General features: G+C 45.7%; 1 protein-coding gene across 2 annotated transcripts in view; it reads right to left on the bottom strand.

Moving 5' to 3' along the window:
* The window catches only part of RPS6KA5 (ribosomal protein S6 kinase A5), a 189,330-nt gene that overhangs the window by 74,000 nt on the left and 100,625 nt on the right, over positions 1–14,705 (bottom strand). For both annotated transcript variants that reach the window (XM_089778385.1, XM_089778384.1), the window contains exons 5-6: positions 10,176–10,283; positions 4,282–4,365 (exon numbers count right to left, since the gene is read on the bottom strand). In XM_089778385.1, coding sequence (XP_089634511.1) covers positions 4,282–4,365; positions 10,176–10,283 — 192 coding nt within the window. The remainder of the gene's footprint in view (positions 1–4,281; positions 4,366–10,175; positions 10,284–14,705) is intronic.

The raw sequence follows: 14,705 nt of genomic DNA, 5'->3' as shown, positions 1-14,705 counted from the left end.
CAGTGCCGGGGCATGGCTTTGTGCATTCATGTCTGGTCAATGTAATTATTTCTATGTCTTCCTCCAGTGCTTGCAGGGTCACTACGCTTGGCACCATTGCTGTGGGTGCCGTGGATAGCGTGCTGCAGATCAAGCCAGTGTTGGCACCGTAGATGGTTTGTGCCAAATTTTTGGCTCATAGGCCATTTTAAGCCACGTTTCGTGGCACCTGATGTTCCCTGCTTCTTCCCAACACTTATTCTGCTTGTTGAGGCTGGTGGAAAGGAGTGGGCAAACGAAGCTCTTTTGTGTGCGGGAGCCGCAGTGAGAGAGGAAGCTCTCCGTTTTTCCTTTCTCAGCGAACGAGAGGCTGGTTCTGAAGGCTGCAGGGCTTTGTCATATAGACACATCCTGAGCCTCATCTCCCTATCTTGCCATGCCCTTACTGTGAGTTTTGTGCAATGGGTGCATTTTTGGGGTACATGGGATTCGCCAAGGCATTTTATGCAGTCTGAGTGGCCATCGGAGATTGGCATACACTCTCAGCATGTGACACATTTCTGAAATCCTGGAGAGCCCAGCATGATAAGGGGTCTGTTGCTGTGGTGGTCTTAAAAAGAAAACCACTCTCTGTCTTTCTTTTCTTCTCCTCCTTTTTTTTTTAAGTAATTGAGAAGCCTCTAACGAGAAAAACCTGTTTGTTTTTAAAACCATACTACTTGTAACTATGACTATACTAACAAGTGAAAACTGACTGAACTATGAATACAACTAATACTAAAACACAGATAGCTTCTCTTGACTAGAGTCATTGAGAAGATAAGTCTCCGTCCGTCTACAACCTGGGGAGGCGAAGAAGGAACTGGTGGGAGCTGGACCGTGAGAGAGATCAAAAGGGCGCAAACAGCACAAAGCACGCACCAGGCATGCATGGTCCGACCGACCACTCCTAATGAAGACTCCGATCTGCAGAGCCAACAACCTGACACCAACAGTGAAGCACCCACAGGGACACTATTCAAGCAAGAATGCTCCAATTTTGGTCTGCAGAGAAACTTCTGCTTAGTTTGCCTGCTTGTATTGTGATGTGGTTTCTAATACTCTAGTTCCCAAGTCTGACTGTTTCCAGACAGCAGAGATGAGAGCTCGCTCCTACCTCTTTGTTTATTTACATCACCATGAAGTTATTGTCCAACATCATCTGTTCATGGAGTCATTTTATGAGGGGAAAGCATGTCTTGCATACAAGATGAACTGCCCTCAGTTCCAATAAGTTTATATGCAGCCTAGACTCTTGAGCAAGCAGAGGGGAGTCTGGGTATTCTGAGCAACATGGTAACCCAGGTAATGACCACACTATCGGGGGGGTGTCTGTCAAAATACTGGTTCTTGATATGGAATGGCTGAAAGAAGTCTCCATAGTGACTGGGTTTGATCATCAAGAGAGGAGTTGAGAATTTTGGTAGGAACTGTCACCAGGGAGTCAATATGGTCCTTGTTTGGCCAGTAAGTTGAGGGGAGGTAGGCTTGCAGACAGCATACATGGAATCTACCGAATGAAGTAGAGTAGAGCATGTGACCCAAGAGCAAGAGAGACTGGTGTACCATAGTTTGCAGTTTATGAGTAATGCAGGAAATCCAGATGCTCATCACATGAAATCTGTCAGCAGGGCGAAATGTTCTTGCAGAGACTAAGTCCACCCACAGGGGTCCCATAACGTTTATTGTCCTAATAGATTACAAGATGGAATTTTCTTGATTTACACAAATGCCTAGGGTAGCAAGAATCTGTGGAAGAGATCCTGCTTCTGACATGACTTCCTGATGAGAGTCAAGATATGGAAACATGAAATAGCTCTAATGCCTCATCTGGCCTGGTACCACAGAGAAAGCTTTCATAAATACTCAAGTGCTGTAGTGAGTCCAAGAGGTGTATCAAGCTGGCAATATTCCTGTTGTACCATGAAATGCAAAAAATTCTTGTGGGATGAAGGAATATCCATGTGGTAATGTGTATCATACATGTCAGGACCCACAAACTACAGGTTGGGTCTCCCTAGTTTGGCACCCTCGGGACCTGACTGGTTCCAGAGGAGGGATTTTGCCAGACCAGGAGTGGTCACTTCTGGCCTCTCTGCCACTGGCCCCCCAGGCCTGGCTACCTACCTCCTGCTGCTTCTGCTGCCCTGCCAGCCCCAATGAGCATGATTGTGTTGCTCCAGGCCCCATGGGGCAGCCACATGCTGGGGCTCCGGGACTCACCTGACAGCAATGCACTGGGGCCCCGGGATCTGCTGGGCAACCACGTGCTGAGGCTCTGAAGCTAGGCAGCCATGCACCGCAGTTCCTTGTCCCACTGAGCCACCGCCACCACGGCTCCCAGCCTCACTGGGCAATCCCTACCGCAGCTCCCAACCCAGTCAGGCAGCCATGCACCAGGTCTCCTAGCCCTGCTGGGAAGCCCCGCCAACAGCTTCCTTGTGGGCTTGCCATCCCCAGAGGGATCCCTGCTACTGGACCTCAACCAGAGCTCTCTGATCCTGCAACATCCATGCCAGACCACAGAGGTTGCTGGACCAGAGAGTCCTTGTTTAGAGGGTTTCAACCTGTATATCCTTTTCTGAAAAGAGGGAATTATAAATGCCAGTGTAATCATCCTGAAATTCAACTTTTGGACAAAGATGCTGAGTTGCCAAAAGCCCAAGAAGGGCTTTCATCTTTTTCGGAGATGTGCACTCCACTGGTTAGAGATGGAACTGCTCAATTTGGAGACGGTAAAGATCCCTTTTCAAGGGCAAGAATACCCCTCACAAGATCAGGGCCAGAAAAGAGTGGAGAGACTGAGAGTAGGGGAGGAAAATATCCTATTATTTATCATGCTATTATATCATACTGCTTAGAAATTGTTTAATATTTTGTTTCACTATCTTTCTAGGTATGCAAGTTAGGCTGATTAGGCTATAATTCCCTGGGTCGTCTTTGCTCTTCTTTTTGAAGATAAGTATGTTCCTCCTTCTCTAATATTCCAGGCCTCTCCCATCCTCCATGAGTTCTTAAAAATGTTTGCTTTGGCTATCTCCTTAAGTACTCTAGGTCTAGGATGATCTTTATCAGGCTCTGTAAACTGAATGCAACATTTAACTTACCTAAATATTCTTTAACCTGTTCAATCCCTATTTTGTTCTGTATTTCTTCCTACTTGTTGTTAATGATGGGTTAAGCATCTAGTCACAAGTAACCTTTTTAGTGAACACTGAAGCAAAATAGGCATTAAATATTGCTATCTTTTCTTTAGATTTCCTTCCTAGCTAATGGACCTATATTTTCATTTGTCTTTCTCTTGATCCTAATGTATTTATAGAACCTCTTCTTATTGCTTTTACATTTTTATTAGGTATACGTCATTTTGTACCTCAATCGTTCTGATTTTGTTCCTGCGTGTTTGTGCTATTTTTTCATACTCATCCTTAGCAATTTCATCCTTGTTTCTATTTTTTACAATTACTTTTTGATGTTCACATTATTTAAGAACCCCTGAAACAACCACATTGACCTCTCAGGATTCTTCTATCATTCTTTTGCATCAGGATAAAGTTTGCTGTTTTCATTTTAATACTGTCTCAGAGAAACTGCGAGCCTTCCTGTAGTCCCATTTGCCTTAGACTTTCTTTCCAAAGGTATCTTACATAACTATTCTTTAGAGTTTTGTTGAAGTCTATTTTTGTGAAGTCCATTGTCCTTATTTTTGTTGCTATAATTCTTTTAAGAATTATAAATGCTATCATTTTGAGATCTTCACTAAAACTGTCTTCTGCTTTCAGATTCGCAACCACTTCTTGTTAATCAGAATCAAATCTAAAATATTTACTCCTCTGCTCACCTCCTTTACCTTCTGAAAAAAATTGTCCCCAATACATTCTAAGAACTTGTTGACAGCCTGTTTTCCTGAATGTATTTATCCAAAAAGCATCTGGAGAGTGAAAAGTCCCCCACTACTACCAGGGCTCATGTTCTGGTTACTTCTGTTTTTATTTGTTCTAGAAATGTCTCAGCTACCATGCCCATCTCTTTACTGATCTATAGTACACATCCTACTGCCTCCACACCTAACCCTCCTATTTTCACTCTGAGACCTTCAACAGTCTGCTTCTCACTTCTCTCTGGACCTCATAGCAAGGAAGGCTTGACTTCTGAAAGAGAGTGAGGGTAGACTAATAATTACACAAAAAGCTAAAGAGTAGGCTTCCCTTTCATCAGAAATGTAAACAGGCAGTGACAAAAGAAAGCTGAAATGAAACAAACCTTGTCATGTCCTGTGTCTCCTCCTCTGACAATATCTGGTGCCATATATTCTATTGTTCCACAAAAGGAATATGCTCTCTCATTCTAAAACACATTAAATATATTGATAGATGATTAACATGAATAAATGATACAGATAACTAATAGTTCCAAGTTGTTCACCCATAGCTATCATTCAAACAATTCAAAACTGCATAAACAAATAAACTTCCATTACACAGAGAATAACACAGAACCCGTGACACTATTCACTACCTCCTAGGCAAAAAACTACATTTTGAATTTGTGGAACAGATTTAACATGAACACATGAAATAATCTGTGGTATTTGAAACAAAAACATCGTCTAGGCTTAAAAAACTGTATACCCAATCAGGTGTTACAGGGCTTTCCTCCAATATAAGATTAATATGATTTCTGACAGATTCATTATCAATGCGCTAAACGGCATGACAAAATGTAGAAGTAAAATATATTTTATAAAGCTCTTTGCAGTTTCACTAAACTTGATGTTGAATCACACCCTCTGGCTGCCAAATTCATTAAACTTTACTGACTTCTATTAAATAAAATGCCATTCCATAATATACTGTATGTAAACACAAATTTGCTCCCAAGAAGAGAGAGTGGTTATTTTCGTTTTATTCCACACACAAGTTATTTGTTTAGCAATATTGTGTGCCACGCTCATGCATCGGTATATTAAGCTCTGCCTGCCCAATCAATTCCTTCTTGCTAACACTGACAAAGGGACAGGATGACAGGTAATGGAATGGACATGAGCAATATATCTTGAAGAACAGTTAAAAAGGGAGGTGGATGTTTTCTTCTTCGAGTGCCTGCTTACGTTGAGTCCATTCACAAGCAGTATCTATCCATGCACTGGGCTCAGAGTTAACAACTGTCTGGCTTGCACATTGTTCTATCCAAGTCAGAGTCATCTCAAGATTGCTGGTTAAGTGCATAATGAGATGTGAATGTGTGGACCAGGCCTGGACAAAATACGGCCCGCAGGCCACATCCAACCCGCAAACTGGCCAATGGGAGCTACCTGTTTCAATAACAGACAGGCACGAAGCACGAGGGGCTCCAGAGTACATGGCTACAGCCTGTGCAGGGGCGGGGCAGGCAGGGAGACTGATTCAGGAACAGCTGCTGGCTGGTAAGTTTACTGGCCAGAGCCTGCCTCTGGAACCCTAGTCCCTCCGTTCCCCAACCATCTGCCCCCCACTCCTGCCCCTGCTCCACATACACAAATTCTCTGCTCCCCTCCTGTATCCATATTCCCTCCTAGATCCAGCACCCCAATCCCCTGCCCCAGATCATAGTACCCTCCTACCTTGCTCACAACCCAAATCCCTGCACCGCCTCCTCTACCCCAATTCCCTGCCCTGTGCCACAATCAAGCCACCAGTAGTTCAGTGCCTCAAGTCACAACTCCTTCCCTCATCCCAAACTCCCTTGTGCACCCAACCTCCATCCCAGACCCCACACCTCCTCCATCAATATCATGGAGGAGTACAGCTCTTGATCAATTTCCAAATTCTTTAATGGCCCCCCATTAAAAATTATTGTCCACGCCTGGTGTGAACAGATGCCATGAGAGATTTTATAGAGTCTAGCATAATTGGGTTTTGATACATGACTTGAAACTTTTTGATATTCTTTATTCACATGTATGAGCACACCAGCATGGTTACAATTAAAATACTTCTGCACTTCCTGGAAGTCACATTTATTCTCCTTTCACTTTTAAACAGAATTTAAGAGAAATTCCTTTCACCTTCATCTTAGTAAATGCACTGGTTTTATCATCTCAGCTGGCCACTTCCATTTGCTATCATTCAGCTGAGAATCAGTTTGGAGTGGGCAAGTCTACTGTCAGGGCAGTACTTCTACAAGTGTGCGTGGTAATAAATCACACTTTGATGGACAGGACTATGACTCTGGGAAATGTGGATGACATAGTTTCTGGCTTTGCTGAAAAGGTCTTTTCTAACTGTGGCAGGACAATAGATAGGACACACGTCCCCAATATAGTGCCACTCCATCTTGTCTCAGAGTACATCAATTGTAATGGGTACTTATCCACGGTGCTTCAGGAGTCTGTGGATCTCCATGGACATTTCACAGACATAAATGTGGAGTGGTCTGGAAAGGTGAATGGTGCATGCATCTCTATACTGCCCCATGTGGTTGGTGCCCACTCAGTCCCTAACCCTGCTGCCCGCATAGCAACATTCCTTTCCATTGCTTCAACACACAGCATCTCTTCCATGATAAGTTGTAAGCATGCTCACAAACATTGTTACTTGAGAACAGTTCCTCACCGGATTAACCCTGACCTCCTGGCCCTCTTCAATTTCTTCATGAATTTGGTGTCTGTGTATCAAGGATAAGTGTTTCTGTCTCTTTTTTTTTCCTGAGAACTATCCACGATGTCTTGGGATATGGTAGTGGTATTCCATCCAGTTCTTTATAAAACAGGCATGTTTTGGGTGCAGCACCAAACCGACTGTTTGCCTCCTTTCCATTCTGGTTTGACCTACTAGAGTTCCTTTATCTTGGCTCTGCATTGTAGGGTGTCTCTCATACCCCTTCTCACACAGGGCTCAAGAAATGGAACCATGTCCCATTCCCTACGGGTCACTCACAGCTCTGATTGCACCATTTCTTCACCTCACACTTGAATTAGATCTAAAAGCTCTGCGATGGTCCAAGCAGGAGAGCATTTGAATCCATAGCCACCACCCCTGTTTCCTTGAGAAGACATCACGAGGGCCACCATACAATGTGCCATAGACACAGAAAATGGATTTAAAGTTCCAAGGGTTTGTACATGGGAAGAGAGTATCTGCTTACCTGCAAACATTACTTGGATGAAGAGCAGCCGAGTTCAAGGTGATGTTTAAAATGGCTAAATGGGGCATTGTGGGATACATGCTGGAGTCCAATAAACTCAACAAAAACCCTAGTTAGTATACATTGAATGATTGTCAACAGGGCTGGAAGTTTTTGTCACCAGAAATGGCCATATATTATGACATTTGTCGCTTAATGTGGATGCTCAGAGGTTTTTGTCGTCAGAAGGCAGTTTTTGGTGACAAAATGTGGCAGCATAGACATGGCCTTAGTTGGCTCATGTATGCTTATTGGCTAGGGTGTTTTTTGGTGTTCAGGACCTTTTACAGTGGCTTGTAACTTCTTGGTTTTTTGATTGGTTCCTGGAATCCACCTATCCCTGGTTCTAGCCAATCAGAATGAAAGTTTAATTTCGCTGCAATCCAGCTAGCCTGTGATTGTGCATCTGCTCTCCACCACTCCCCTGTTGCCAGACTATGTGCATGTGACTGCTAAGAGACTTAAAAGTTCCAGTTCCTTCATTGAGCTCCCAAGTCTTAGCCTTCAGGCATATTTCCCCTTCCCCCCACGACAGGACTGCAACTACTGAATAGGAGTGAATAGGAGCTCCTCTGTGTGTGTAATGGGTCTGGGACAGTGACATGGCCTCCCTCTGACCCGGAAAAGGAAGGGTTCTCTAAGACCTCTTGGTGGGCTGGTCCAGGCTCCCCTACCCCTACTCACAGGAAGCCAGAAGCAGGGGGTATAAGAGCTCAGTGGGAGTTTGGCGGCCGAACAGGCCAGATGCCTGTCCTCAGCTTCCGCAGCAAAGGACCCAGTTATGCCGTGCCCGACAGGAGGACTGGGTTGGGCTGCCAGGACCCCTGCCGGCCCCTGACGACTTGCCCGGGCCCTGGAGAATGTTGCCATGGCCTGAAGACTCACCGAAAGGACCCCCACCAGGCCCCAGTGACTGGACCGGTCCGCCATAGCGCCTGTCTGAGCTGGAGCCGGAACCAGTGGACACACTGCCAGCACCTCTGTCCCCGGCTGACCCCAAGATGCAGCACCTGAGCAAGGTAGGCCCCCAGGGTGAACTGGGAAGTGTCCCAGGAATCGCCAACCCTGGGGCGGTTGAGGAAATGGAAGTCAGGTGGGCAGTGCGTTGCGGCTTGGATTCCTGCTGACCCACCGACTTGGTTGGTGTGTTGCAGGCTGTATCCCTGCCGACCCAGTGGCCGCCACGTCGCCACTGTCAGTTCCCCTGTGGAGGCAAAACCCCTGCATTTGTCGGCTCTCTCACCCGGCTGGGATTTGGCCGGACCCTTGAACTGTTGTCGAACACCCCCTTCCCCTGTAAAATGTTGGCTTTCTTCCCCACCCTGGCAAGCTGCTTAGTTGCGGAGGCCATTTAGGATTTGGGGCAAAAATTCATCAGGGATGGTACTTGGTTTTCCACAGGACTTAGCAAGTGAAGGTGACCCAAGGCACTGTGGGATACATATCCTTTCTGTCCTTTCTGTCAATGAGAGAGCTGCAGATATGGCCATGAGTTGTCGACAGGAGGTACCAGAAACAACAGTTTGGGAAGTTTTCGGTTTTGGAAACTTCTTCCAGTTGACAGCACTTTCGTTCCCCAAACTTGCGAGCATAGACATAGCCCTAGCTTTAAACAAGCTAAATTTCCACCTACTTTAGGCTGAATTGGCATCACTGGCATTACTTCACTAACATTCTCATGAGTAATTAGAAGATCTTGGTTGCACAACTGATTTTTATAATTTGAAAACAAATGATTAAATTAGTTATTTGCCATTAATAATACAATTATAGAACTGGAAGGAACCTTGAAGGGACAGCAAGTCCAGTCCCCTGCTCTCACAGCAGGACCAAATACCATCCCTGACCGATTTACCTGGGATCCCTAAATGGCCCCCTCAAGGGCTGAACTCACAACCCTAGGTTTAGCAGGCCAATGCTCAAACCACTGAGCTATCCCTCCCCCAAAAAGAAGAAGCAGAAGACAGGCTTTTCCAAGTGCTTCTCCCACTTCCTTCATTCTATGGATTAAAAGGACAGACACATTAGTGCTATCCGCACTTCTTCCCCACTTTGGACAGTAGGCATATTTTCAGTATTTTTCCAGAAGTTCCCCCCAGTCCTGACAGCTGATTCCAAGATTTGGAACCTTCTTAAAGAATGCAGCAGTTGAACAATCTCTTAAGATGACTCTTTTGCTATGGAAACAGATCTCTCAATCTTTATTAGTAGAGGAGTCTGAACTTGGAAGTGAGATTTCTAGTGGGAAAAATGAAACTAAAAATGTATATTTAAAATTCTCATTTAAAAATAAGATCTAATACGCCTGGACCCTTGAACTATAAAAGCATATTTGAGCACACTTTAAATAATATGTGCTCAATTATTATTATTTGCATTGCAGTAAAGCACATAAAAACCCTAAATCGGGTATTGTACGAGTTATTAAACACACATTTAATAAAAGATGGTTCTCGTTCCAGAGATCTTACACGCTAAATAAATGACAAGAGACTGTAACATTTAGAATGAGTACAAGGTAACCATGAAATTATTATGATTAGCATAACTAAATGTCACAACACACCATCAACCTAGTCATTGAAAAGTGCTCTGTATACATCACGGTAGCAATGAGTTTTATGGAGAGATCTGATAGTTGACAATATAATGGCTATGCTTTCAGATATAAGGGGCAGCATGGAAGAAACTGAAGGTGTCTGAGAGAAAATCAGAAGCAGACAAAAAAGAACGACAAAGCTGGCAGAGAAAAGGTGGTGTCAAATGCTCAACTCCAAATAAAAGTCTATAGCATGGCAAAGCTAAGCTGTAAAGAGCTTAAAAATGAAGACACGCAGTATTTGTTTGTTGATGCAGAAAAGGAGATAACCACTGTATAGAAATTGTAGGAGGCAAATTCTGCCCTCAAATGTATGTCAGTTCTCAGGAAGACAAAGCACAAAACCATGTACTTTCTGATTATGTCCACAATCACTGAATATTTCAATACTCACTTCATCTGTAAGAAACTCCTTACTCAGACCAAAGTCTGTCAGCACAACATGGCCATTAAAATCAAGTAGAATATTCTCAAGTTTGATGTCTCGATATATAATCCCCAGCTGTGAATAAACATAAAAACAGTAATATAACATTGTTCTGGAAATATTAACATTATAAAGAATGTTTCCAAATCTGGATCTAGCAAAAATGACTGAAAATCCAAGATACAAAACCACGTAAACTTCTCTCAATCTTCACTAAATTTATCATTAATTTAAGGATAAAACATGTTATAATAATGTAATTATTCAAAAAATAATCACCATAAATCCAGTAAAATTCAGAGGTAAAGTTAAATACAAGAGAATCATAGAACACTAGAACTGGAAGGGACCTCAAGAGGTCCTAACAGCAAGACCAAGCACTATTTAGATCAGTGATCTCCAACCTTTTTAACCACAAGATCGCTTTTTCAATTTAAGTCCAACATAAGATCTACCTCAAACCCAGATAACTGTGCCCTGCTTCCTTCCTACCCCTTCTCTGAGGATCGGCCCCTGCTCCACCGCTTCTCTGAGGCCTCACTCTGTTCACTCCATTCCTCACCTTCCCCATCATCACTCACTTTCACCAGGCTGGAATAGGGGGTGTAGCCCACTTGGGAGTGGCCAGACAGCTGCCACTCAGGGCAGAAGAGGCAGGGCTGGAGGTAGGCAGGACTCAAAGCATGCCACACAGTGCTCCAGCAGCAATTTAAAGGGTGTGTGGTTCTGGCTTCCCTGCTGTGGACCCTTTTGAATCGCTCTGTGCTTGGGCAACTGCCCCCTTGTCTTCCCTATCGATGGGCCTGCACTGCAGCACTATGAACAGTTATTTGCTTTATTTCAGCCTACTAAAATGATATTCGAGTTAAATAATAGGGGTTTTTTAGGATATTCTTATTTTCCTTTATATAGATTTTAAATATGCTGGTAACGCAAGGGGCCTACAGAATTCAGGTTCTGTAAGATGACTGATGGCAATAAGTGATAAGTGGGGTACTATATGCCCTGTGTCTGTAATTTTCCATAAAGGGGTGAAGCAAGAGTTTGCGGTCGGTGCAAGTTTTTTTTTTAACCTTACCCAGAATTTATGGCATAAATCTGCTAACATGACAGTTATGAACATTTCCATATCTTTGTGCAATTGCAAGCAGATGGAGACTTTTAGACCACAGTTTCGATGCAGCTTCCCACCCTTTCTATGTGGTATAGGGACAGCGTCCAAAAAGTCATCAGTCACCCAAACTGAGATCTTTTTCTGATCAGATTGGAGAGCCTTACCCATCCAAATTTTACTAAACTCCTTCCCAGGCAACAGGGGTTGAGGAGCAAGCTCTGGTCTTGGGCCAGGGAGTTTGAGCGTGGGAGGGGCTCTGGGCATAGCCCAAGGCAGGAGATTGGGGTCCAGAAGGGGTTTCAGGGTGCAAGCTCTGGGAAGGAGTTTTGGTTCAGGGGGACTAACTTCTGGGGCAGGAGGGTTGGGAATAGGAGGAGGTTCAGGGCTGGGAGATGGAGCAGTGGGGTTGAGGCAAGCTTACTCCTGCCCTGGCCCTACACCACTCCTTTGAAAGCAGCTGGTATGTACAGCTAAGGCTTCATGACGTCATGTGTTGCCCCTCATCTACAGATACTGAGCCCAGAGTTTCTACTGGGCATGGTTCCCTGTTATTGATCAATGGAAGCTGCAGGAGTGGATGAGAAAAGGACAGTATGTGTTTGTGAGAATGACACACACACACACACTTGCATTGCCAAGCTCCCTCCCTCCCCTTCTCCCTGTGTGGAGGGAAGGAGGGACACCCTGACATAAGTGCCTCCTTCTTCTCCCACCTACAACCTACACAGGAAACTGGAGGCTCCCAGGGGGCAGCTCCAAGGCAGAGGGCAGGAGCAGCATGATAGTGAGTGGAGGGGCAACTGAAGTGCCAGCGTTTGATAGCTTCCTGACCAAACCAGTCAGGATCACTAGTCAGAGGCTTCAAGATCTACTGGTAGATCCCGATCTACTGGTTGGTGACCACTGATTAAGAGAAATCCAAATACATTAAGCTACGGAAATACACAGTTATGGAACCCAAACCTCTATTCCACCCTGTAGTGCAATTATAACATACAATTATGTTTAGTTCATAATAGGATTTGGAATCCCCCTGGAAGCCCTTGGTGTCCTCCTTCCTTCTGCTTCTTTCCTGGATGAATGCTTTCTTGGTCATTATAAGTTCAGCCTATTGGATGTCTGAGTCAGAGCTGCCTTACATGATCTTCTAGAAGGACAAGGTCCAACTGTATCCATACCCAGCTATTCTTTCCAAAGTTGTTTCCTGGTTCCAAACCAGTCCAGATTCTGTTCTTTAAGTTTACATAATCGTTCATGGCTGTCGCCAACAAAGTGAAAGATTGCCCAGTGTCAGTCCAGAGACTTTAATTCTGGATCACAGCCTGCATCCACTTCTTCTGCAGCCTTCTTCACTCAAGTGCCAATGCAAGTGCTGCGACCTGGTCATCCATCCACACATTCACTTCATACTATGCTCTGACCCAGCAAACTAAAGATGATGCTGCCTTTGGCAGAGTACTGCTCCAATTGCAAAACTCTGAACTCCAAGCCCACCTCCAAGAATTCTGCTTATGGGTCATCTACAATGGAAGCAACATGAGCAAGCATTTGAAGAAGAAAAAATGGTTATTCACTTTTCGTAATGGTTCTTGAAGATGCGTTGCTCATGTCCATTCCATTACCCAATTTCCTACCCCTGTCAGAGTATGTCTACACTACAAAGTTAATTCGAACTAACAGACATTAGTTCGAATTAACTTTCATAGGCGCTACACTAGCGCGCCGCTAGTTCGAACTTAATTCGAACTAGTGGAGCGCTTAGTTCAAAGTAGGAAAACCTCATTTTACGAGGATTAAGCCTAGTTCGAACTAGCTAGTTCGAATTAAGGGGTATGTAGCCCCTTAATTCGAACTAGTGGGAAGCTAGCCCTCCCCAGGTTTCCCTGGTGGCCACTCTGGCCAACACCAGGGAAACTCTACTGCCCCCCTCCCGGCTCCGGACCCCTTAAAGGGGCACGGGCTGGCTACGGTGCCCATGCCAGGTGCAAGCCTGCCAGCACCCAACCAGCAGACCCTGCACCTGGCACAGCTCGAGCCAGCCACCCGATGCCCCCCAACCCTCCCCCTCTTCCCTGGACCAGGCTGGCGGCTCCCAGGAGCTTGCCTAGGACCGCAAAAGGTGGGCACCCGCCTGGGCTAGTGCAGACATCGTGGACCTCGTCCACGATCTCCACACTAGGCACAGGAAAGTGGCCGTCTAGGGCAGGAGAGCTGCCAGCCTGGCCACCCAGGAGCAGGTGTGCAAGAGAATCAAGGGGGTCCACTGAGACCCCTGACCCTGAGCCCTGAGCTTACAATGGCCGTACTGGGTCAGACCAAAGGTCCATCTAGCCCAGTAGCCTGTATTCCGACAGCGGCCAACCCTAGGGACCCTGGAGGGTATGGACCGAAGACAGTGACCAAGCCATTTGTCTCGTGCCATCCCTCTCCAGCCTTCCACAAACCTTGGGCAGGGACACCACTCCTACCCCCTGGCTAATACCACTCCATGGACCCAACCTCCATGACTTGATCTCACTTCCCTTTAAACTCTGTTCTAGTTGTAGCCTTCACAGCCTCCTGCAGCAAGGAGTTCCACAGGTTGACTCTTTGCTTTGTGAAGAACAACTTTCTGTTACTAGTTTGAAGCCTGCTACCCATTCCTTTCCTTTGGTGTCCTCTAGTCCTTCTTTATGGGAACTAATGAAGAACTTTTCTTTATGCACCCTCTCCACACCACTCATGCTTTTAGATACCTCTATCCTGTCCCCCCTCCATCTCCTCTTTTCTAAGCTGAAAAGTCCCAGTCTCTTTAGCCTCTCTTCATATGGGACCTGTTCCCAACCCCTGATCATTTTAGTTGCCCTCCCCTCTCCCAGCCTCTCTCTTCCCCTCTCCCACCTCCTTTTCCCAGTCTCCCCCAGTTTTGTTCAATAAAGACAGATTCCATTTTGGAAGACACATTATCTTTATTTTGTACATCAGGAAGGGGGGCTAGGGAAGGGTAAGTGGAAGGAGGTGAGGGAGGACTGGGGTACGAGCCCCCGATGGGGAGGACTGCGCTGGCTCTGCGGGCTTCTGGAGGTGGAAGCTCTCCTGCAGCCCCCCAATCGCCCCCTCTCCCCAGATGGCAGCCTGCGGCAAGTGCAGCCGGGCTGATGGCCGAGTGCTGTGATGTGCCCAGTGTGGGTACTCCGGGCACTCCAAGCCAGGACTGCTTTGCAAGCGGGGCACCCCTGAGAACTGTCTGTCCGGGGTGGGGGTCGGGACCCTTTAAGCACAGCCCTCGGCTAGCCTGAGACAGCATCTCCACGCTCTAAGTCCTCCTCTGATGCCCTGCTGGCACTGCTTCTGGCCATCCTTAAGCCCGGTTCAGGGTCCACTTAATGTGGACATGCTAGTTC

This window comes from Pelodiscus sinensis, chromosome 5, assembly GCF_052426305.1.
Source record: "Pelodiscus sinensis isolate ZL-2025 chromosome 5, ASM5242630v1, whole genome shotgun sequence".
NCBI lineage: Eukaryota > Metazoa > Chordata > Testudines > Trionychidae > Pelodiscus > Pelodiscus sinensis.
The sequence above is the reverse complement of the archived record's forward strand: the minus strand, read 5'-3'. Positions and strand labels throughout refer to the sequence as shown.